At 41.5% G+C, this 26,964-nt stretch overlaps 1 protein-coding gene across 2 annotated transcripts; it reads left to right on the forward strand.

The window, feature by feature from the left end:
• The first annotated feature begins 321 nt into the window (after positions 1 to 321).
• Positions 322 to 25,931, forward strand: vipas39 (VPS33B interacting protein, apical-basolateral polarity regulator, spe-39 homolog). 2 transcript variants are annotated; one of them, XM_034527422.1, is made up of 19 exons: positions 322 to 428; positions 2,957 to 3,049; positions 10,730 to 10,835; positions 10,928 to 11,059; positions 11,144 to 11,182; positions 11,613 to 11,677; positions 13,330 to 13,386; positions 16,345 to 16,437; positions 16,523 to 16,556; positions 16,715 to 16,817; positions 16,921 to 16,948; positions 20,045 to 20,118; positions 20,346 to 20,421; positions 20,567 to 20,680; positions 24,292 to 24,333; positions 24,413 to 24,589; positions 24,705 to 24,794; positions 24,917 to 25,021; positions 25,697 to 25,931. In XM_034527422.1, exons 2-19 carry the CDS (start codon positions 2,957 to 2,959, stop codon positions 25,715 to 25,717), a joined length of 1,449 nt encoding a protein of 482 aa, XP_034383313.1. In that variant the 5' UTR covers positions 322 to 428; the 3' UTR covers positions 25,718 to 25,931. The 2 variants fall into 2 exon arrangements, with proteins under 2 accessions (XP_034383313.1, XP_034383314.1); XM_034527423.1 differs by having other exon boundaries at positions 389 to 509.
• Positions 25,932 to 26,964: the final 1,033 nt, after the last annotated feature.

Raw genomic sequence — 26,964 nt, forward strand, 5'->3', positions numbered from 1 at the left:
ACAATCAGAATGCAGCAATGAGCAATAATACTGTGATAATAAACGTCCTTACTACAGCTCTTTTCAAAACAAAATGCAAACTAAATCAAACCACTAATAAAGATAACAAATTAAATGTAATAAAATACTAGGAATAATAATATAATATACATATCAGATATTACAAACTAAATGAAATCACTGTATATACATACAATATATGTTTGTTTTATTTTTATATTTTATTCATTATATATTTGTTTTTATTCTGAAATAAATTGTTCATATTTCATTAGTTTTACGTCATAAAAACGTCTCTTCATATTTTGCTCCGATAAATATACTTTAAATTGAAACCGGAGTTTTCCGTTGATCACTTCCGCTGTTTGATTTTGACGACAACTCCCAGCAGCCTTCACGCGGCCACCGAAGAAGAGTAGCAGCTGAAGGTAAACACTGCTAATTGATTCTGATCGATTATCGCTTTTAAACAAATATCGGTTGGATCAAAGAGCTCGTTCTTTGTCCGCGTGAGTATGTGTTCTGTTCCTGCCGTTTGTCAACAGTTACTTCCGGTTAAAACTCGGTGTATTTATTAGACTGCTAGCATGCTAACCAGCTACCTCTCCAGCTGGGACACAGGATACACAGAATACACTCAGGATATACATATACACAGAATACACTAAGATATACACAGAATACACTAAGATATACATATACACAGATACACAGAATACACTAAGATATACACAGAATACACTAAGATATACACAGAATACACTAAGATATACATATACACAGAATACACTAAGATATACACAGAATACACTAAGATATACATATACACAGATACACAGAATACACTAAGATATACACAGAATACACTAAGATATACACAGAATACACTAAGATATACATATACACAGAATACACTAAGATATACACAGAATACACTAAGATATACATATACACAGAATACACTAAGATATACACAGAATACACTAAGATATACACAGAATACACTAAGATATACATATACACAGATACACAGAATACACTAAGATATACACAGAATACACTAAGATATACATATACACAGAATACACTAAGATATACACAGAATACACTAAGATATACATATACACAGATACACAGAATACACTAAGATATACACAGAATACACTAAGATATACACAGAATACACTAAGATATACATATACACAGAATACACTAAGATACACATATACACAGAATACACTAAGATATACATACACACAGAATACACTAAGATATACATATACACATATACACAGAATACACTAAGATATACATATACACAGAATACACTAAGATATACATATACACATATACACAGAATACACTAAGATATACATATACACAGAATACACTAAGATATACACAGAATACACTAAGATATACATATACACAGAATACACTAAGATATACACAGAATACACTAAGATATACATATACACATATACACAGAATACACTAAGATATACATATACACAGATACACAGAATACACTAAGATATACACAGAATACACTAAGATATACATATACACAGAATACACTAAGATATACACAGAATACACTAAGATATACATATACACAGATACACAGAATACACTAAGATATACACAGAATACACTAAGATATACACAGAATACACTAAGATATACATATACACATATACACAGAATACACTAAGATATACATATACACATATACACAGAATACACTAAGATATACATATACACAGAATACACTAAGATATACACAGAATACACTAAGATATACATATACACAGAATACACTAAGATATACACAGAATACACTAAGATATACACAGAATACACTAAGATATACATATACACATATACACAGAATACACTAAGATATACATATACACAGAATACACTAAGATATACACAGAATACACTAAGATATACATATACACAGAATACACTAAGATATACACAGAATACACTAAGATATACACAGAATACACTAAGATATACACAGAATACACTAAGATATACATATACACAGAATACACTAAGATATACACAGAATACACTCAGATATACACAGAATACACTCAGATATACACAGAATACACTAAGATATACTCAGAATATACACAGAATACACTCAGGATATACACAGAATACACTAAGATATACACAGAATACACTAAGATATACACAGAATACACTCAGATATACACAGAATACACTAAGATATACTCAGAATATACACAGAATACACTCAGGATATACACAGAATACGCTAAGATATACACAGAATACACTAAGATATACACAGAATACACTAAGATATACTCAGAATATACACAGAATACACTAAGATATACACAGAATACACTCAGATATACACAGAATACACTAAGATATACACAGAATACACTCAGATATACACAGAATACACTAAGATATACACAGAATACACTCAGATATACACAGAATACACTAAGATATAAACAGAATACACTCAGATATACACAGAATACACTCAGGATATACACAGAATACACACGGTTGTCAGCATTTCTGCGCCCTATCAGTGAGCCAGATGTGCAGGTCATGTCCCTTACAGTTGGGTTAGGTTTTCAACAGTATTACCTGGATCTATCCCTAACCCCTTAACCTTAACCCCTTAACCCTAACCCCTTAACCCTAACCCTAGCCCCCTAACCCTAACCCCTTAACCCTATCTAACCCTAACCCCTTAACCCCTTAACCCTAACTCACAGTTGGTAGCTGGTTCAGGAGTTACAGAGCTCCTCCCTCACATTCAAACCAACTGCATTCAGTCCACCTTCATCTGAGGGGGCAGTCTTCATTCTGCACTGGCTATGACCGTGTCCTGTCAGCTGTAGTCTTCTTCTTCGTGTTGACAGTTCAAATATTCTTTACTTTGTTTGTCCAGATGATGAAGAGTAAAGCAGACGAGGAAGACTACTGGAACAGCTCCAAGTTTAAAGCCTTCACCTTCGATGATGAAGATGACGAGTTTAGCACAGTAAGACCCAAATCTACACAGACCTGTACAGGGTTACTGAAGCACGGCGAAAGTATGTTCCATATGGAGCACGTTCGGTCAGATACAGGAGAACATTCCTGATGCAGGAGAACATTCCAGATACAGGAGAACATTCCAGATACAGGAGAACATTACAGATACAGGAGAACATTCCTGATGCAGGAGAACATTCCTGATACAGGAGAACATTCCTGATGCAGGAGAACACTCCAGATACAGGAGAACATTACAGATACAGGAGAACATTCCTGATGCAGGAGAACATTCCTGATACAGGAGAACATTCCTGATGCAGGAGAACATTCCAGATACAGGAGAACATTACAGATACAGGAGAACATTCCTGATACAGGAGAACATTACAGATACAGGAGAACATTCCTGATGCAGGAGAACATTCCAGATACAGGAGAACATTACAGATACAGGAGAACATTCCTGATGCAGGAGAACATTCCTGATACAGGAGAACATTCCTGATGCAGGAGAACATTCCAGATACAGGAGAACATTACAGATACAGGAGAACATTCCTGATGCAGGAGAACATTCCAGATACAGGAGAACATTACTGATACAGGAGAACATTCCTGATGCAGGAGAACATTCCAGATACAGGAGAACATTACAGATACAGGAGAACATTCCTGATGCAGGAGAACATTACTGATACAGGAGAACATTCCTGATGCAGGAGAACATTCCAGATACAGGAGAACATTCCAGATACAGGAGAACATTCCTGATGCAGGAGAACATTCCAGATACAGGAGAACATTACTGATACAGGACAACACTACTGATGCAGGAGAACATTCCAGATACAGGAGAACATTACTGATGCAGGAGAACATTCCTGATACAGGAGAACACTCCAGATACAGGAGAACATTCCAGATACAGGAGAACATTCCAGATGCAGGAGAACATTCCAGATGCAGGAGAACATTACTGATACAGGAGAACATTACTGATGCAGGAGAACATTCCAGATACAGGAGAACATTACTGATACAGGAGAACATTACTGATACAGGAGAACATTACTGATGCAGGAGAACATTACTGATACAGGAGAACATTACTGATGCAGGAGAACACTCCAGATACAGAAGAACATTCCAGATACAGGAGAACATTACTGATACAGGAGAACATTACTGATGCAGGATAACACTCCAGATACAGGAGAACACTCCAGATACAGGGAGGAGAACATTCCTGATACAGGAAAACATTACTGATACAGGAGAACACTCCAGATACAGGAGAACACTCCAGATACAGGGAGGAGAACATTCCTGATACAGGAGAACATTCCTGATGCAGGAGAACATTCCTGATGCAGGAGAACATTCCAGATACAGGAGAACACTCCAGATACAGGGAGGAGAACATTCCTGATACAGGAGAACATTCCTGATACAGGAGAACATTCCAGATACAGGAGAACATTACTGATACAGGAGAACATTACTGATACAGGAGAACATTCCTGATGCAGGAGATCATTACTGATAGAGGAGAACATTCCTGATACAGGAGAACATTACTGATGCAGGAGAACATTCCTGATGGAGGAGAACACTCCAGATACAGGAGAACATTACTGATACAGGAGATCATTACTGATACAGGAGATCATTACTGATACAGGAGAAAAGTACTGATACAGGAGAACATTCCTGATACAGGAGAACATTCCTGATGGAGGAGAACACTCCAGATACAGGAGAACACTCCTGATACAGGAGATCATTACTGATGCAGGAGAAAAGTACTGATACAGGAGAACATTCCTGATACAGGAGAACATTCCTGATACAGGAGAACATTACTGATACAGGAGAAAAGTACTGATACATGAGATCATTACTGATGCAGAAGAACATTCCTGATGCAGGAGAACATTCCAGATACAGGAGAACACTCCAGATACAGGAGAACATTCCAGATACAGGAGAACATTCCAGATACAGGAGAACATTACTAATACAGGAGAACATTACTGATGCAGGAGAACACTCCAGATACAGGAGAACACTCCAGATACAGGGAGGAGAACATTCCTGATACAGGAGAACATTACTGATACAGGAGAACATTCCAGATACAGGAGAACATTACTGATACAGGAGAACATTACTGATGCCGGAGAACACTCCAGATACAGGAGAACATTCCTGATGCAGGAGATCATTACTGATACAGGAGAACATTCCTGATACAGGAGAACATTCCAGATACAGGAGAACATTCCTGATACAGGAGAACATTACTGATGCAGAAGAACATTCCTGATGGAGGAGAACACTCCAGATACAGGAGAACATTACTGATACAGGAGAACATTACTGATGCAGGAGAACACTCCAGATACAGGAGAACACTCCAGATACAGGGAGGAGAACATTCCTGATACAGGAGAACATTACTGATACAGGAGAACATTACTGATGCCGGAGAACACTCCAGATACAGGAGAACATTCCTGATGCAGGAGATCATTACTGATACAGGAGAACATTCCTGATACAGGAGAACATTCCTGATGGAGGAGAACATTCCTGATGGAGGAGAACACTCCAGATACAGGAGAACATTACTGATACAGGAGATCATTACTGATGCAGGAGAAAAGTACTGATACAGGAGAACATTACTGATACAGGAGAAAAGTACTGATACAGGAGAACATTACTGATGCAGGAGAACATTCCTGATGGAGAACACTCCAGATACAGGAGAACATTACTGATACAGGAGAACATTCCTGATACAGGAGAACATTCCTGATGCAGGAGAACATTACTGATACAGGAGATCATTACTGATGCAGGAGAACAGTACTGATACAGGAGAACATTCATGATACAGGAGAACCCTCCTGATACAGGAGATCATTCCTGATACAGGAGAACATTCCTGATGCAGGAGAACCCTCCTGATACAGGAGAACATTCCTGATACAGGAGAAAAGTACTGATACAGGAGAACATTCCTGATACAGGAGAAAAGTACTGATACAGGAGAACATTCCTGATGCAGGAGAACATTACTGATACAGGAGAACATTACTGATACAGGAGAACATTCATGATACAGGAGAACCTTCATGATACAGGAGAACATTAACATTACTGATACAGGAGAACACTCCAGATACAGGAGAACATTACTGATACAGAAAGGAGAACATTGCTGATACAGGAGAACATTCATGATACAGGAGAACATTAACATTCCTGATACAGGAGAACATTCATGATACAGGAGAACATTAACATTACTGATACAGGAGAACATTCCTGATACAGGAGAAAAGTACTGATACAGGAGAACATTACTGATACAGGAGAACATTCAAGATACAGGAGAACATTACTGATGCAGGAGAACACTCAAGATACAGGAGAACATTATTGATACAGGAGATCATTACTGATGCAGGAGAACAGTACTGATACAGGAGAACATTCCTGATACAGGAGATCATTACTGATGCAGGAGAACATTATTGATACAGGAGAACATTCCTGATACAGGAGAACATTCCTGATACAGGAGAACATTCCTGATGCAGGAGAACATTACTGATACAGGAGAACATTCCTGATACAGGATATCATTACTGATGCAGAAGAACACTCAAGATACAGGAGAACATTATTGATACAGGAGAACATTCATGATACATTCCTGATACAGGACAACATTCCTGATACAGTAGAACATTACTGATACAGAAAGGAGAACATTACTGATACAGGAGAACACTCCAGATACAGGAGAACATTACTGATACAGAAAGGAGAACATTACTGATACAGGAGAACCCTCCTGATACAGGAGAACATTCCTGATACAGGAGAACAGTACTGATACAGGAGAACATTCCTGATACAGGAGAACATTACTGATACAGAAAGGAGAACAGTACTGATACAGGAGAACATTACTGATACAGGAGAACCCTCCTAATACAGGAGAACATTCCTGATACAGGAGAGCATTACTGATACAGGAAGGAGAACATTACTGATAAAGGAGAACACTCCTAATACAGGAGAACATTCCTGATACAGGAGAACAGTACTGATACAGGAGAACATTCCTGATACAGGAGAACATTACTGATACAGAAAGGAGAACAGTACTGATACAGGAGAACATTACTGATACAGGAGAACCCTCCTAATACAGGAGAACATTCCTGATACAGGAGAACATTACTGATACAGGAGAACATTAAATTAGATTAGATCTACGTTATTCATCCCCAGGGGGAAATTTCTTTGTAGCAGCAGCAATCATGTTTACAATAAAATAAAATAGCAGGGCATATTACATTTAAGAATTTAAATAATATAGAAAATAAAAAAAAATAAAATGTATACAGTGTATATAAAGTGAAGCGGTGCATGGGTTATTTATGTTGTTTAATTTGAGGAGGATCTGGCCAGATGTGATTTATTATACAGTCTTATTGCAGTTCAATTCAGTTCATTTTGTATAGGCCACAACTACAAACTCCCCTCAGAGGGCTTTACAATCTGAACACATACAACATCCCTGACCTTTGACCTCATATCAGATCAGGAAAAACTCCCCAAAAATAGAAAACATCATTTCACAGGGAGAAAAGGGAAGAACCCTTCAGGAGAGCAACAGAGGAGGATCCCTCTCCCCAGATGGACAGAAGAATAGATGTCATGTGTTCAGAATGAAAAAAGTTACATAAACATTCAACGAATATGACAGAAATTATGAATAATGAGTAGTAGGCATGGACCATGATCCAGACCTCCACAATCCATGAAACAGAAGGAGGTAGAGAGGAGGGGGGGGGCATCAGCAGGGCCACAGAGGCATCGCAAAAGAAAGGAGAAGGAGGCCAGGGACTGGAAGCAGGGGCAAGGGATCAAGACCCAGGACCAGCTTCAGACACAGCTAGGTCCAATGGACCCTATGAGACGAGAAGGCAAGACTCCGGGGAGGAAGCAGAGTTAGTAATGAGTAGTGCTGCGATGAAGAGACGTGAATTTGCCCATAAGTAGAGAGAGAAGAGGAGATAGGTGCTCAGTGTATCCTAAAACATCCCCCAGCAGCCTATAGCAGCATATCAAGGGGCTGGACCAGGGCAAACCTGATTCAGCCCTAACTATAAGCACTATTAAAGAGGAAAGTCTTAAGTCTATTCTTGAATGAGGTGACTGTGTCTGCCTCCTGGACTGAAAGTGGAAGCTGGTTCCATAAAAGAGGAGCTTGATAACTGAAGGCTCTGGCTCCCATCCTACTTTTTAGGACTCTAGGAACCACAAGTAGCCCCGCATTTAGTGAGCGCAGCTCTCTAGTGGGGCAATATGGTACTACAAGCTCCTTAAGATATGATGGTGCATCACCAATCAAGGCTTTGTAGGTGAGGAGAAGAATTTTAAATGTGATTCTTGATTTCACAGGGAGCCAGTGCAGCGCAGCAAATACAGTAGTAATGTGATTGATCAAAGATAATGCCGAGATTCTTTACAGTGGTGTTGGATGCCAGGGCAATGCCATCTACAGAAACCACATCACCAGATAATTGATCTCTGAGGTGTTCAGGGCCAGTAAAATAACTTCAGTTTTGTCTGAGTTTAACATCAGGAAGTTGCAGGTCATCCATGTTTTTATGTCTTTAAGACATCTTGAAGTTTAGTGAGCTGGTTGGTCTTCTCTGGTTTGATCGATAGATATAATTGAGTATCATCTGCATAACAATGAACGTTTATGGAGTGTTGCATGATAATATTGCCTAAAGGAAGGATATAGAACCAAGCACAGAACCTTGTGGAACTCCGTGATTAACGTTGGTGGTCATTGAGGCTTCATCGTTTACAAATACAAATTGAGATTGATCTGATAAATAGGATTTAAACCAACTTAGTGCGGTACCTGAAATGCCAATCGACTGATCCAGTCTCTGTAATAGGATGTCATGATCAATGGTGTCGAACGCAGCACTACTACTCCGGTCCTCCGCGACCTTCACTGGTTACCGGTGGCCGCCCGCATCCGCTTCAAAACATTGGTACTTGCGTACCGTGCTGCGAACAGATCGGGTCCTGTCTACATCCAGGACATGGTCTAACCGTACACCCCAGCCCGTTCACTTTGCTCGGCTTCTGCCAATCGGCTTGTAGCTCCTTCACTTCGAGCTAAACACTCAACAAAATCACGACTGTTTGCTGTGCTGGCTCCTCATTGGTGGAACGAGCTCCCCATTGACATCAGGACAGCAGAAAGTCTCTACATCTTCCGTCGCAAACTAAAAACACATCTTTTTCGACTATACCTTGAATAGGGAAGGTAGTAGCACTCTAGTAGCACTTAAATGTCCCTTACCGATAGCACTTTGTTGTTTAGCACTTTAGTAGCACTTAAATGTCTCTTACTGATAGTACTCTGTAGTTTAACGTTATTGAAGAAATTGTACTTGCTTGATTCTTGTTGTTCTAAGTTTGGACTCATGGTTTAATGCACTTATTGTTAGTCGCTTTGGATAAAAGCGTCAGCTAAATGACATGTAATGTAATGTAACTAAGGTCTAAGAAAACAAGTACAGAGATGAGTCCTTTATCAGCACTAAGGTCTAACAAGACCAGTACAGAGATGAGTCCTTTATCAGCATTAAGGTCTAACAAGACCAGTACAGAGATGAGTCCTTTATCTGATGCTTTAGGAGGTAATTTGTAATTTTCACCAGTGCTGTCTCTGTGCTGTGGTGTTTTCTAAATCCTGACTGAAACTCCTCAAATAAACTATTCTGATGTAGAAAGTCACACAACTGATTTGCGACTACTTTCTCAAGGATCTTAGAGAGGAAGGGAAGGTTAGAGATCGGTCTGTAGTTAGCCAACACCTCTGGATTAAGAGTGGGCTTCTTCAGGAGAGGTTTAATTACAGCTACTTTGAAGGAATGTGGTACATGGCCTGTTAGCAAAGACACATTAACAATATCCAACAGAGAGGTGCCAATTAAAGGCAACACGTCTTTAAGCAGCCTCGTCGACAGATCGGCAGTAGTTGAGGGCAAGAGATCATCAATCTTGCCTCTAATAGTTCAAATCTTTTCATTGAAGAAGTTCATGAAGTCATTACTACTGAGGTCTATAGGAATACACGGCTCCACAGAGCTGCTACTACTACTACATTACATTAGGTAATGCAGGGAACAATGCAGGGTTAAGTGTCTTGCTCAAGGACATATCGACTAGGGCGGGGATTGAACCGCAAACCCCCTGATTGAAAGACGGGCATGCTAACCACTGACCCACAGTCGCTACTACTACTACTACTACTACTACTACTACTACTACTACTACTACTACTACTACTACTACTACTACTACTACTACTACTACTACTACTACTACTACTACTACTGAGGTCTATAGGAATACACAGCTCCACAGAGCTGTGGCTCTCTGTCAGCCTGGCTACAGTGCTAAAGAGAACCCTGGGGTTGTTCTTATTTTTCTATATTACTGATGAGTAACGGGCTGCTCTGGCATTACGGAGAGCCTTCTTATATGTTTTAAGACTATCTCTCCAGACGTGGGTGTACGGAGACGCGGCCCTGCGGCGTACTGAGACACCAGGACTTGTGTTTGTGTTCTTCAGTTAAAAGAGTCGAAGCGAACGGTGAACAGCATTCGCTGCCTGGTGGAGGAAGACGATGATAAAGAAGAGGTGGAAAAGGTCAGCTGGAACGGAGAGCCTGTCAGCAGTAAGACATTACTGTGGTTATTAAAACAAATGTTTAGTATTGTGTGACGTGATTGGGTGCAGGGTTAGGATCACTGTCCTGTGTCTCCTCAGGTAATTCCTGGTCGGTCAGTGAGACGGCAGCGTCCAATCAGAGAGCAGAAAGAGAGCCCGCCTTCCCCAAAATCAACACAGTGACAATCAGCAAGAGTCACTCAGGATACTCTCTGAGCTCGCTGTTCAAAGGTGAGACAGATGGAAAGGTAAGCCTGACAGGTGAACCAGGAACATAACTGAAACGCACTGAAGGTTAAATCTGTTTCTCTGCAGGAAAAACTAAAGGAGGAAACTTCCAGTCGTTCACGGACTGTGAGTCTAAACTCATGTTCTAATGAGTGTGTGAATGAGTGTCGTGAGTGAGTCAATGGGTGAGTGAGTCAGTGGGTGAGTGAGTGTGTGACTGACGGAGGGTGGAGTGAGTAAATGGATTAGTGAGAGAGTGAGTAAGTGAATGGATGTGTGATTGTGTGAGTGAATGGCTTAGTAGGGAGGGAGGGAGTGAATGGATTGGTGAGTGATTTATGGAGGAAGGGAGTGAGTGAATGGATTATTGTGAGAGTGAATGAGTGGGTGAGTGAATGGATTAGTGAGGGATGGATGAATGGATTTGTGTGTGTGTGACTGGATTGAAGGTGTGCGAGTGATTTAGGGTGGGAGGGATTCAGTGAGTGAATGAATGAGTGACGTAAAGGACGATTGAATGAATGGATGAGTGACTGATGTTGTTTCTATGTTTTAGCGTTCAGCGACTCGTCTGTCAGACTTTACGCTCCAGAACTCCGAAAACCCAAATCTGAATACAAGGTAACACAAATTAAAGACTGATGGTCTGACTAAAGACTGATGATGTGACTAAAGACTGATGATGTGACTGATGGTCTGACTAAAGACTGATGATCTGACTAAAGACTGATGGTCTGACAAAAGACTGATGGTCTGACAAAAGACTGATGATCTGACTAAAGACTGATGGTCTGACAAAAGACTGATGGTCTGACTAAAGACTGATGGTCTGACAAAAGACTGATGATCTGACTAAAGACTGATGATCTGACTAAAGACTGATGGTCTGACAAAAGACTGATGGTCTGACAAAAGACTGATGGTCTGACTAAAGACTGATGGTCTGACAAAAGACTGATGATCTGACTAAAGACTGATGGTCTGACAAAAGACTGATGATCTGACTAAAGACTGATGGTCTGACAAAAGACTGATGATCTGACTGATGGTCTGACTAAAGACTGATGGTCTGACTAAAGACTGATGATCTGACTGATGATCTGACTAAAGACTGATGGTCTGACAAAAGACTGATGATCTGACAAAAGACTGATGATCTGACTAAAGACTGATGATCTGACTGATGGTCTGACTAAAGACTGATGGTCTGACTAAAGACTGATGATCTGACTGATGGTCTGACTAAAGACTGATGGTCTGACTAAAGACTGATGATCTGACTGATGGTCTGACTAAAGACTGATGCTCTGACTAAAGACTGATGATGTGACTGATGGTCTGACTAAAGACTGATGATCTGACTGATGGTCTGACTAAAGACTGATGATCTGACTGATGGTCTGACTAAAGACTGATGATCTGACTGATGGTCTGACTAAAGACTGATGCTCTGACTAAAGACTGATGATGTGACTGATGGTCTGACTAAAGACTGATGATCTGACTGATGGTCTGACTAAAGACTGATGGTCTGACTAAAGACTGATGATCTGACTGATGGTCTGACTAAAGACTGATGCTCTGACTAAAGACTGATGATGTGACTGATGGTCTGACTAAAGACTGATGATCTGACTAAAGACTGATGATCTGACTAAAGACCGATGATCTGACTAAAGACTGATGCTCTGACTAAAGACTGATGATCTGACTGATGGTCTGACTAAAGACTGATGATCTGACTAAAGACCGATGATCTGACTAAAGACCGATGATCTGACTAAAGACTGATGCTCTGACTAAAGACTGATGATCTGACTGATGATCTGATTAAAGACTGAAGATGTGACTGATGGTCTGACTAAAGACTGATGGTCTGACTAAAGACCGATGATCTGACTGATGATCTGACTAAAGACTGATGATCTGACTAAAGACTGATGATCTGACTAAAGACTGATGATCTGACTAAAGACTGATGATGTGACTAAAGACCGATGCTCTGACTAAAGACTGATGATCTGACTAAAGACCGATGATCTGACTAAAGACCGATTATCTGACTAAAGACTGATGATCTGACTAAAGACTGATGATCTGACTAAAGACCGATGATCTGACTAAAGACTGATGGTCTGACTAAAGACTGATGATGTGACTGATGGTCTGACTAAAGACTGATGGTCTGACTAAAGACTGATGGTCTGATTAAAGACTGAAGAAGAAGTTTATCAGGTTCTAGTGTATTAATGATGTCATCATGTTGTGATCAGGATTATGTCAGTGATTGGTCACCTGAAGAAACGGTCCACAGAATGCAGCAGGGAAAGGTAAGCCACCTGAGAGGTAGTATCACAGGGTAGTATAACAGAGGTAGTATAACAGGGTAGTATAACAGAGGTAGTATCACAGGGTAGTATAACAGAGGTAGTATCACAGGGTAGTATAACAGAGGTAGTATCACAGAGGTAGTATCACAGGGTAGTATCACAGGGTAGTATCACAGAGGTAGTATCACAGGGTAGTATCACAGGGTAGTATAACAGAGGTAGTATCACAGAGGTAGTATCACAGGGTAGTATAACAGAGGTAGTATCACAGGGTAGTATAACAGAGGTAGTATCACAGAGGTAGTATCACAGGGTAGTATAACAGAGGTAGTATCACAGGGTAGTATAACAGAGGTAGTATCACAGAGGTAGTATCACAGGGTAGTATCACAGGGTAGTATAACAGAGGTAGTATCACAGAGGTAGTATCACAGGGTAGTATCACAGGGTAGTATAACAGAGGTAGTATCACAGGGTAGTATAACAGAGGTAGTATCACAGGGTAGTATAACAGAGGTAGTACCACAGGGTAGTATAACAGAGGTAGTATCACAGGGTAGTATAACAGAGGTAGTATCACAGAGGTAGTATCACAGGGTAGTATCACAGGGTAGTATCACAGAGGTAGTATCACAGGGTAGTATCACAGGGTAGTATAACAGAGGTAGTATCACAGAGGTAGTATCACAGGGTAGTATAACAGAGGTAGTATCACAGGGTAGTATAACAGAGGTAGTATCACAGAGGTAGTATCACAGGGTAGTATAACAGAGGTAGTATCACAGAGGTAGTATCACAGGGTAGTATCACAGGGTAGTATAACAGAGGTAGTATCACAGAGGTAGTATCACAGGGTAGTATCACAGGGTAGTATAACAGAGGTAGTATCACAGGGTAGTATAACAGAGGTAGTATCACAGGGTAGTATAACAGAGGTAGTATAACAGGGTAGTATAACAGAGGTAGTATCACAGGGTAGTATAACAGAGGTAGTATCACAGGGTAGTATAACAGAGGTAGTATCACAGGGTAGTATAACAGAGGTAGTATAACAGGGTAGTATAACAGAGGTAGTATCACAGGGTAGTATAACAGAGGTAGTATCACAGGGTAGTATAACAGAGGTAGTATCACAGGGTAGTATAACAGAGGTAGTATCACAGGGTAGTATAACAGAGGTAGTATCACAGGGTAGTATAACAGAGGTAGTATCACAGGGTAGTATAACAGAGGTAGTATCACAGGGTAGTATAACAGAGGTTGTTTTGCCTGGCTAAATAAAGGTTAAAAAAAAAAATAATAATCACAGAGGTAGTATCACATTAGTAGTATCACAGAGCTAGTGTTAGTGTGTACTAATACACATGTTTTTAACAGCGTCTCAGTAACTCACAGGTAGTATGTGTGTACTAATACACAGCGTGTGTGTACTAATACACAGCGTGTGTGTACTAATACATACCGTGTGTGTACTAATACACAGCATGTGTGTACTAATACACAGCGTGTGTGTACTAATACATACCGTGTGTGTACTAATACACAGCGTGTGTGTACTAATACATACCGTGTGTGTACTAATACACAGCGTATGTGTACTAATACACCGTGTGTGTACTAATACACAGCGTGTGTGTACTAATACATACCGTGTGTGTACTAATACACAGCGTGTGTGTACTAATACATACCGTGTGTGTACTAATACATACCGTGTGTGTACTAATACATACCGTGTGTGTACTAATACACAGCGTGTGTGTACTAATACATACCGTGTGTGTACTAATACACAGCGTGTGTGTACTAATACATACCGTGTGTGTACTAATACACAGCGTGTGTGTACTAATACACAGCGTATGTGTACTAATACACCGTGTGTGTACTAATACACAGCGTGTGTGTACTAATACATACCGTGTGTGTACTAATACACAGCGTGTGTGTACTAATACATACCGTGTGTGTACTAATACACAGCGTGTGTGTACTAATACATACCGTGTGTGTACTAATACACAGCGTGTGTGTACTAATACATACCGTGTGTGTACTAATACACAGCGTATGTGTACTAATACACAGCGTGTGTGTACTAATACATACCGTGTGTGTACTAATACATACCGTGTGTGTACTAATACACAGCGTGTGTGTACTAATACATACCGTGTGTGTACTAATACACAGCGTGTGTGTACTAATACATACCGTGTGTGTACTAATACACAGCGTGTGTGTACTAATACATACCGTGTGTGTACTAATACACAGCGTGTGTGTACTAATACATACCGTGTGTGTACTAATACACAGCGTATGTGTACTAATACACAGCGTGTGTGTACTAATACATACCGTGTGTGTACTAATACATACCGTATGTGTACTAATACACAGCGTGTGTGTACTAATACATACCGTGTGTGTACTAATACATACCGTGTGTGTACTAATACATACCGTGTGTGTACTAATACATACCGTGTGTGTACTAATACATACCGTATGTGTACTAATACACAGCGTGTGTGTACTAATACATACCGTGTGTGTACTAATACATACCGTGTGTGTACTAATACACAGCGTGTGTGTACTAATACATACCGTGTGTGTACTAATACACAGCGTATGTGTACTAATACACCGTGTGTGTACTAATACACAGCGTGTGTGTACTAATACATACCGTGTGTGTACTAATACATACCGTGTGTGTACTAATACACAGCGTGTGTGTACTAATACATACCGTGTGTGTACTAATACACAGCGTGTGTGTACTAATACATACCGTGTGTGTACTAATACATACCGTGTGTGTACTAATACACAGCGTGTGTGTACTAATACATACCGTGTGTGTACTAATACATACCGTGTGTGTACTAATACACAGCGTGTGTGTACTAATACATACCGTGTGTGTACTAATACATACCGTGTGTGCAGGTCGTGTCTCTGGAGAAGTTCCGCTCTCTTCAGGACAAGCTGCTGCTGCTGGATTCCTGCGTCGCTGCTCACGATGGAAACGTCATCACGGCTGTAACTTCATTCATTTGGATCCTCGACCGTTTAAAAAACCTTCATCACTTCAAGTTACTGACCTCATGCTGCTTGTTTCTTTCAGGTTTTAATTTATTTAAAGAGGACTCTGAGTAAAGGTGAGCCTGTTGGTTCAGATTCTGGATCAGTCTGTGCTGGTCCTGGATCAGTTCGGCCTGGTCCTGGATCAGACAGATCTGGTTTTGGATCAGACCTGGTTTTGGATCAGACCTGGTTTTGGATCAGACCTGGTGTTATTGACTGTTTTCCTGCTTAGAGGTCTTGTTTCGGGAGCTGGAGCCCAGACAAACGGCTCTGAGTCATTTGATCCACTATCTGACTGAAACCAGAGACCAGAGGCTGCTGCTGGAGCTGCTCAGGTACTCTCACCTGAACCTGTGTCTGTGAACACCTGGACTCACCTGGTGTGATGTCCATGTGCAGTATTCATCTGATGTGCTTTCTTCTTCTGGTCCTCCTCAGAGCTCTTGGCAGGACGGAGGACGTGGCAGTACGTACAACACATCAGCAGTACACAGTTCTAGTACTAAAGTATCAGCAGTACACAGTTCTAGTACTAAAGTATCAGCAGTACACAGTTCTAGTACTAAAGTATCAGCAGTACACAGTTCTAGTACTAAAGTATCAGCAGTACACAGTTCTAGTACTAAAGTATCAGCAGTACACAGTTCTAGTACTAAAGTATCAGAGGTACACAGTTCTAGTACTAAAGTATCAGCAGTACACAGTTCTAGTACTAAAGTATCAGAGGTACACAGTTCTAGTACTAAAGTATCAGCAGTACACAGTTCTAGTACTAAAGTATCAGCAGTACACAGTTCTAGTACTAAAGTATCAGCAGTACACAGTTCTAGTACTAAAGTATCAGAGGTACACAGTTCTAGTACTAAAGTATCAGCAGTACACAGTTCTAGTACTAAAGTATCAGCAGTACACAGTTCTAGTACTAAAGTATCAGCAGTACACAGTTCTAGTACTAAAGTATCAGCAGTACACAGTTCTAGTACTAAAGTATCAGCAGTACACAGTTCTAGTACTAAAGTATCAGCAGTACACAGTTCTAGTACTAAAGTATCAGCAGTACACAGTTCTAGTACTAAAGTATCAGCAGTACACAGTTCTAGTACTAAAGTATCAGAGGTACACAGTTCTAGTACTAAAGTATCAGCAGTACACAGTTCTAGTACTAAAGTATCAGAGGTACACAGTTCTAGTACTAAAGTATCAGCAGTACACAGTTCTAGTACTAAAGTATCAGCAGTACACAGTTCTAGTACTAAAGTATCAGCAGTACACAGTTCTAGTACTAAAGTATCAGAGGTACACAGTTCTAGTACTAAAGTATCAGCAGTACACAGTTCTAGTACTAAAGTATCAGCAGTACACAGTTCTAGTACTAAAGTATCAGCAGTACACAGTTCTAGTACTAAAGTATCAGCAGTACACAGTTCTAGTACTAAAGTATCAGAGGTACACAGTTCTAGTACTAAAGTATCAGAGGTACACAGTTCTAGTACTAAAGTATCAGCAGTACACAGTTCTAGTACTAAAGTATCAGCAGTACACAGTTCTAGTACTAAAGTATCAGCAGTACACAGTTCTAGTACTAAAGTATCAGCAGTACACAGTTCTAGTACTAAAGTATCAGAGGTACACAGTTCTAGTACTAAAGTATCAGAGGTACACAGTTCTAGTACTAAAGTATCAGAGGTACACAGTTCTAGTACTAAAGTATCAGAGGTACACAGTTCTAGTACTAAAGTATCAGCAGTACACAGTTCTAGTACTAAAGTATCAGCAGTACACAGTTCTAGTACTAAAGTATCAGAGGTACACAGTTCTAGTACTAAAGTATCAGCAGTACACAGTTCTAGTACTAAAGTATCAGCAGTACACAGTTCTAGTACTAAAGTATCAGCAGTACACAGTTCTAGTACTAAAGTATCAGCAGTACACAGTTCTAGTACTAAAGTATCAGAGGTACACAGTTCTAGTACTAAAGTATCAGAGGTACACAGTTCTAGTACTAAAGTATCAGAGGTACACAGTTCTAGTACTAAAGTATCAGCAGTACACAGTTCTAGTACTAAAGTATCAGAGGTACACAGTTCTAGTACTAAAGTATCAGAGGTACACAGTTCTAGTACTAAAGTATCAGAGGTACACAGTTCTAGTACTAAAGTATCAGAGGTACACAGTTCTAGTAGTTCTAGTACTAAAGTATCAGAGGTACACAGTTCTAGTACTAAAGTATCAGAGGTACACAGTTCTAGTACTAAAGTATCAGAGGTACACAGTTCTAGTAGTTCTAGTACTAAAGTATCAGAGGTACACAGTTCTAGTACTAAAGTATCAGAGGTACACAGTTCTAGTACTAAAGTATCAGCAGTACACAGTTCTAGTACTAAAGTATCAGCAGTACACAGTTCTAGTACTAAAGTATCAGAGGTACACAGTTCTAGTACTAAAGTATCAGCGGTACACAGTTCTAGTACTAAAGTATCAGCAGTACACAGTTCTAGTACTAAAGTATCAGAGGTACACAGTTCTAGTACTAAAGTATCAGAGGTACACAGTTCTAGTACTAAAGTATCAGAGGTACACAGTTCTAGTACTAAAGTATCAGAGGTACACAGTTCTAGTACTAAAGTATCAGAGGTACACAGTTCTAGTAGTTCTAGTACTAAAGTATCAGAGGTACACAGTTCTAGTACTAAAGTATCAGAGGTACACAGTTCTAGTACTAAAGTATCAGAGGTACACAGTTCTAGTACTAAAGTATCAGAGGTACACAGTTCTAGTACTAAAGTATCAGAGGTACACAGTTCTAGTAGTTCTAGTACTAAAGTATCAGAGGTACACAGTTCTAGTACTAAAGTATCAGAGGTACACAGTTCTAGTACTAAAGTATCAGAGGTACACAGTTCTAGTACTAAAGTATCAGAGGTACACAGTTCTAGTACTAAAGTATCAGAGGTACACAGTTCTAGTACTAAAGTATCAGAGGTACACAGTTCTAGTACTAAAGTATCAGCGGTACACAGTTCTAGTACTAAAGTATCAGCAGTACACAGTTCTAGTACTAAAGTATCAGAGGTACACAGTTCTAGTACTAAAGTATCAGAGGTACACAGTTCTAGTACTAAAGTATCAGAGGTACACAGTTCTAGTACTAAAGTATCAGAGGTACACAGTTCTAGTACTAAAGTATCAGAGGTACACAGTTCTAGTACTAAAGTATCAGAGGTACACAGTTCTAGTAGTTCTAGTACTAAAGTATCAGAGGTACACAGTTCTAGTACTAAAGTATCAGCAGTACACAGTTCTAGTACTAAAGTATCAGCAGTACACAGTTCTAGTACTAAAGTATCAGCAGTACACAGTTCTAGTACTAAAGTATCAGAGGTACACAGTTCTAGTACTAAAGTATCAGAGGTACACAGTTCTAGTACTAAAGTATCAGAGGTACACAGTTCTAGTACTAAAGTATCAGAGGTACACAGTTCTAGTACTAAAGTATCAGAGGTACACAGTTCTAGTACTAAAGTATCAGAGGTACACATGTCTCACCTGCTTCTGTTTCCAGCTGTTGCAGTATAAAGAACACCTGAGCATTGCTGATGAAAACAAGAGGCGGGACTTCCTGAAGAGCTGCCTCAGGTGAGTGAAGTATACAAATACGTTACCACATATACAAATAAAAATTTACTTTGACATATATACAAATACTCTAAAATGATGAACTTTACCTAATATACTTTGATACATTTTGTTCAAATGTAAAGCACATAAAGGTTTGTCATGGCATGATGATGTCATCAGTAACATCACCAACAGCAGCAAGTCTCTGCAGCTGTTTGTTGATTTGTTTGTTTGTTTGTTTCCAGTCTTCCATTTTCCCCAGAAGACTCTTCTCATGTACAGGATCACTACACTCTGATGGAAAGACAAGTTATCATCGAGGTAAGGAACACACCAAACCAGTTTCACCCAGTCTCAAACCAGTAATGGAGAGTGTTAAACCAGAATTAAACCAGTGTTTACTGGTTTAAGGCCTTCAAATAGTTGACCAGTTTACTCAAGTTTATTCTGTCTGCATTGTTGCCAGACGACCGACCGACGGGCAGAACGCGGCGAGAAGGTGGAAAGAGCTTTGATCCTCAACATGCCGCTGATCACAACACTGTCCTACTGCTGCCTCTACCACTACAGCGAGTCAGAGGTTAGTCTGAGTTTAACTAAACCAGATGTCCTACTGCTGCCTCTACCACTACAGCGAGTCAGAGGTTAGTCTGAGTTTAACTAAACCAGATGTCCTACTGCTGCCTCTACAGCGAGTCAGAGGTTAGTCTGAGTTTAACTAAACCAGATGTCCTACTGCTGCCTCCACCACTACAGCGAGTCAGAGGTTAGTCTGAGTTTAACTAAACCAGATGTCCTACTGCTGCCTCCACCACTACAGCGAGTCAGAGGTTAGTCTGAGTTTAACTAAACCAGATGTCCTACTGCTGCCTCTACCACTACAGCGAGTCAGAGGTTAGTCTGAGTTTAACTAAACCAGATGTCCTACTGCTGCCTCCACCACTACAGCGAGTCAGAGGTTAGTCTGAGTTTAACTAACCCAGATGTCCTACTGCTGCCTCCACCACTACAGCGAGTCAGAGGTTAGTCTGAGTTTAACTAAACCAGATGTCCTACTGCTGCCTCCACCACTACAGCGAGTCAGAGGTTAGTCTGAGTTTAACTAAACCAGATGTCCTACTGCTGCCTCTACCACTACAGCGAGTCAGAGGTTAGTCTCAGTTTAACTAAACCAGATGTCCTACTGCTGCCTCTACCACTACAGCGAGTCAGAGGTTAGTCTGAGTTTAACTAAACCAGATGTCCTACTGCTGCCTCCACCACTACAGCGAGTCAGAGGTTAGTCTGAGTTTAACTAAACCAGATGTCCTACTGCTGCCTCCACCACTACAGCGAGTCAGAGGTTAGTCTGAGTTTAACTAAACCAGATGTCCTACTGCTGCCTCCACCACTACAGCGAGTCAGAGGTTAGTCTGAGTTTAACTAAACCAGATGTCCTACTGCTGCCTCCACCACTACAGCGAGTCAGAGGTTAGTCTGAGTTTAACTAAACCAGATGTCCTACTGCTGCCTCTACCACTACAGCGAGTCAGAGGTTAGTCTGAGTTTAACTAAACCAGATGTCCTACTGCTGCCTCTACCACTACAGCGAGTCAGAGGTTAGTCTGAGTTTAACTAAACCAGATGTCCTACTGCTGCCTCCACCACTACAGCGAGTCAGAGGTTAGTCTGAGTTTAACTAAACCAGATGTCCTACTGCTGCCTCTACAGCGAGTCAGAGGTTAGTCTGAGTTTAACTAAACCAGATGTCCTACTGCTGCCTCTACCACTACAGCGAGTCAGAGGTTAGTCTGAGTTTAACTAAACCAGATGTCCTACTGCTGCCTCTACAGCGAGTCAGAGGTTAGTCTGAGTTTAACTAAACCAGATGTCCTACTGCTGCCTCTACCACTACAGCGAGTCAGAGGTTAGTCTGAGTTTAACTAAACCAGATGTCCTACTGCTGCCTCTACCACTACAGCGAGTCAGAGGTTAGTCTGAGTTTAACTAAACCAGATGTCCTACTGCTGCCTCCACCACTACAGCGAGTCAGAGGTTAGTCTGAGTTTAACTAAACCAGATGTCCTACTGCTGCCTCCACCACTACAGCGAGTCAGAGGTTAGTCTGAGTTTAACTAAACCAGATGTCCTACTGCTGCCTCCACCACTACAGCGAGTCAGAGGTTAGTCTGAGTTTAACTAAACCAGATGTCCTACTGCTGCCTCCACCACTACAGCGAGTCAGAGGTTAGTCTGAGTTTAACTAAACCAGATGTCCTACTGCTGCCTCTACCACTACAGCGAGTCAGAGGTTAGTCTGAGTTTAACTAAACCAGATGTCCTACTGCTGCCTCTACCACTACAGCGAGTCAGAGGTTAGTCTGAGTTTAACTAAACCAGATGTCCTACTGCTGCCTCTACCACTACAGCGAGTCAGAGGTTAGTCTGAGTTTAACTAAACCAGATGTCCTACTGCTGCCTCTACCACTACAGCGAGTCAGAGGTTAGTCTGAGTTTAACTAAACCAGATGTCCTACTGCTGCCTCTACCACTACAGCGAGTCAGAGGTTAGTCTGAGTTTAACTAAACCAGATGTCCTACTGCTGCCTCTACAGCGAGTCAGAGGTTAGTCTGAGTTTAACTAAACCAGATGTCCTACTGCTGCCTCTACCACTACAGCGAGTCAGAGGTTAGTCTGAGTTTAACTAAACCAGATGTCCTACTGCTGCCTCTACAGCGAGTCAGAGGTTAGTCTGAGTTTAACTAAACCAGATGTCCTACTGCTGCCTCTACCACTACAGCGAGTCAGAGGTTAGTCTGAGTTTAACTAAACCAGATGTCCTACTGCTGCCTCTACAGCGAGTCAGAGGTTAGTCTGAGTTTAACTAAACCAGATGTCCTACTGCTGCCTCTACCACTACAGCGAGTCAGAGGTTAGTCTGAGTTTAACTAAACCAGATGTCCTACTGCTGCCTCTACCACTACAGCGAGTCAGAGGTTAGTCTGAGTTTAACTAAACCAGATGTCCTACTGCTGCCTCTACCACTACAGCGAGTCAGAGGTTAGTCTGAGTTTAACTAAACCAGATGTCCTACTGCTGCCTCTACAGCGAGTCAGAGGTTAGTCTGAGTTTAACTAAACCAGATGTCCTACTGCTGCCTCTACAGCGAGTCAGAGGTTAGTCTGAGTTTAACTAAACCAGATGTCCTACTGCTGCCTCTACCACTACAGCGAGTCAGAGGTTAGTCTGAGTTTAACTAAACCAGATGTCCTACTGCTTCCTCTACCACTACAGCGAGTCAGAGGTTAGTCTGAGTTTAACTAAACCAGATGTCCTACTGCTGCCTCTACCACTACAGCGAGTCAGAGGTTAGTCTGAGTTTAACTAAACCAGATGTCCTACTGCTGCCTCCACCACTACAGCGAGTCAGAGGTTAGTCTGAGTTTAACTAAACCAGATGTCCTACTGCTGCCTCTACCACTACAGCGAGTCAGAGGTTAGTCTGAGTTTAACTAAACCAGATGTCCTACTGCTGCCTCTACAGCGAGTCAGAGGTTAGTCTGAGTTTAACTAAACCAGATGTCCTACTGCTGCCTCTACCACTACAGCGAGTCAGAGGTTAGTCTGAGTTTAACTAAACCAGATGTCCTACTGCTGCCTCTACAGCGAGTCAGATGTTAGTCTGAGTTTAACTAAACCAGATGTCCTACTGCTGCCTCTACCACTACAGCGAGTCAGAGGTTAGTCTGAGTTTAACTAAACCAGATGTCCTACTGCTGCCTTCACCACTACAGCGAGTCAGAGGTTAGTCTGAGTTTAACTAAACCAGATGTCCTACTGCTGCCTCTACCACTACAGCGAGTCAGAGGTTAGTCTGAGTTTAACTAAACCAGATGTCCTACTGCTGCCTCTACAGCGAGTCAGAGGTTAGTCTGAGTTTAACTAAACCAGATGTCCTACTGCTGCCTCTACCACTACAGCGAGTCAGAGGTTAGTCTGAGTTTAACTAAACCAGATGTCCTACTGCTGCCTCTACAGCGAGTCAGAGGTTAGTCTGAGTTTAACTAAACCAGATGTCCTACTGCTGCCTCTACCACTACAGCGAGTCAGAGGTTAGTCTGAGTTTAACTAAACCAGATGTCCTACTGCTGCTTAACTGAACCAGATTATTTAAACCAGTTTAATTGAGCCTGTTCTCTTTCTGTTTGCAGGGAACTTTCAGCAGTCCGTTGAACATCCGTCAGACCTTCAAGGTGTGAGGAGACGTTGTTTCACCACATTACAGGTAAACGTCGTGCCTCGGTTTCTGACCTCCTTGACCTTTGACCCCAGATCTCAGAGAAGCAGTTCTTTGTGACAGCTTTGGGGGCGCGGGCGAAGCTGAAGGCGTGGTCGGACGTGGACGCCCTGTTCACCAGCAGGAACTGGCTCGGCTTCACCAGGAAGAAATCCCCGCTCGGCTTCCAACGAGTGGTTGACATCCTGCAAAAGAATTCCGCCCCCACACAGGTGAGGAGGGCGGGGCCAAACTAACATCACCACCAAAAAAAGATATAAACGGGTGTTGTGAGGGTGTTTGATTGACAGGTGGAAGTGATTGACAGGTGTGTCCTTTGATTGCAAGGTGTTGCAGGACTACGTGGCGCTGGTTGATGATGCGGAGCTCAGGATCACTTTGGCTCAGAAACATAAATGTCACGACATCGTCATCAATGTGAGACAGTTGATATTAATGCTGCTCTGTGATTGGATGATATTTAAATGAATCATTGAAACCATCTCTGCATAATTAATGATGTGATGTCATGATGACTGGCATGTCTCTGGGCCAATCAGACGTACCGGGACCTGAAGGACCGGCAGCAGCTGCTCGGATACCGGGGAAAGGTGGAGAGAGGGTCCGGGGAGGAGAGGAAGATTGATGAGCTGCTCAACAACCTGGTGAGGAGGGGGCTAGAAGTGACCTGTCATCATGTGACCAGTCATCATGTCACTTGTCTCATGTCACCTGTCATCATGTGACCAGTCATCATGTCACCTGTCATCATGTCACCTGTCTCATGTGACCTGTCATCATGTCACCTGTCATCATGTCACCTGTCTCATGTGACCAGTCATCATGTGACCAGTCATCATGTGACCAGTCATCATGTCACCTGTCATCATGTCACCTGTCATCATGTCACCTGTCTCATGTGACCTGTCTCATGTGACCAGTCATCATGTCACCTGTCATCATGTCACCTGTCATCATGTCACCTGTCTCATGTGACCAGTCATCATGTCACCTGTCATCATGTCACCTGTCTCATGTGACCTGTCTCATGTGACCAGTCATCATGTGACCAGTCATCATGTGACCAGTCATCATGTCACCTGTCTCATGTGACCTGTCATCATGTGACCAGTCATCATGTCACCTGTCATCATGTCACCTGTCTCATGTGACCTGTCATCATGTCACCTGTCATCATGTCACCTGTCTCATGTGACCAGTCATCATGTGACCAGTCATCATGTGACCAGTCATCATGTCACCTGTCATCATGTGACCAGTCATCATGTGACCAGTCATCATGTGACCAGTCATGTTTTTTTCTTCTTCTTCTCTTTCAGCAAATCCGGTGGAAGAACTGAAGACTTTTACTTTGAAACAAAAACGCTGTTTCCTGCCTGAAGAGAGATGCTGTCAACGTGACAACAGGACCAGTCAATCTCATTGGTCACAGAGATGAGCACTTCCTTTGTCTCCGCCCACAGAACGCAGCATGGGCGGGGCTTATATTTCCGTTCAGTGTGAATGTATAAATAATAATGTTTAAAAATAAATAATAAATAATGTGTAAATTAATTGAGTCTTTGCTACTTAATGAGGTGGTTGGTTCTTTATTGATCCATAAGACACATAATCACATCAGTTCAGCCCACATAAATACATGTGTGTGTGTGTGTATATATATATATATATATATGTATATGTGTTTATATATATATATATATATATATATATATATATATATATGTATATATATATATATATACATATATGTATATGTGTTTATATATATATATATATATACACACATATATGTTTATATAAATGTGGGGGGGCGTGGCTTATCTCAGTGGCTTGTCTCCGTAAAAACAGTTATAATTTCAGACAGACAAGAGAGACGACAGTGAGACAGACAAGAGAGACGACAGTGAGACAGACAAGAGGGACGACAGTGAGACAGACAAGAGAGACGACAGTGAGACAGACAAGAGGGACGACAGTGAGACAGACAAGAGAGACAACAGTGAGACAGACAAGAGAGACGACAGTGAGAGACAAGAGGGACGACAGTGAGACAGACAAGAGAGACGACAGTGAGACAGACAAGTGAGACGACAGTGAGACAGACAAGAGGGACGACAGTGAGACAGACAGTGAGACAGACAAGAGAGACGACAGTGAGACAGACAAGAGGGACGACAGTGAGACAGACAGTGAGACAGACAAGAGGGACGACAGTGAGACAGACAAGAGGGACGACAGTGAGACAGACAGTGAGACAGACAAGAGGGACGACAGTGAGACAGACAAGAGGGACGACAGTGAGACAGACAAGAGGGACGACAGTGAGACAGACAAGAGGGACGACAGTGAGACAGACAAGAGAGACAACAGTGAGACAGACAAGAGAGACGACAGTGAGAGACAAGAGGGACGACAGTGAGACAGACAAGAGAGACGACAGTGAGACAGACAAGTGAGACAGACAAGAGGGACGACAGTGAGACAGACAGTGAGACAGACAAGAGAGACGACAGTGAGACAGACAAGAGGGACGACAGTGAGACAGACAAGAGAGACGACAGTGAGACAGACAAGAGGGACGACA

Source organism: Cyclopterus lumpus, chromosome 24 (assembly GCF_009769545.1).
Source record: "Cyclopterus lumpus isolate fCycLum1 chromosome 24, fCycLum1.pri, whole genome shotgun sequence".
Lineage (NCBI taxonomy): Eukaryota > Metazoa > Chordata > Actinopteri > Perciformes > Cyclopteridae > Cyclopterus > Cyclopterus lumpus.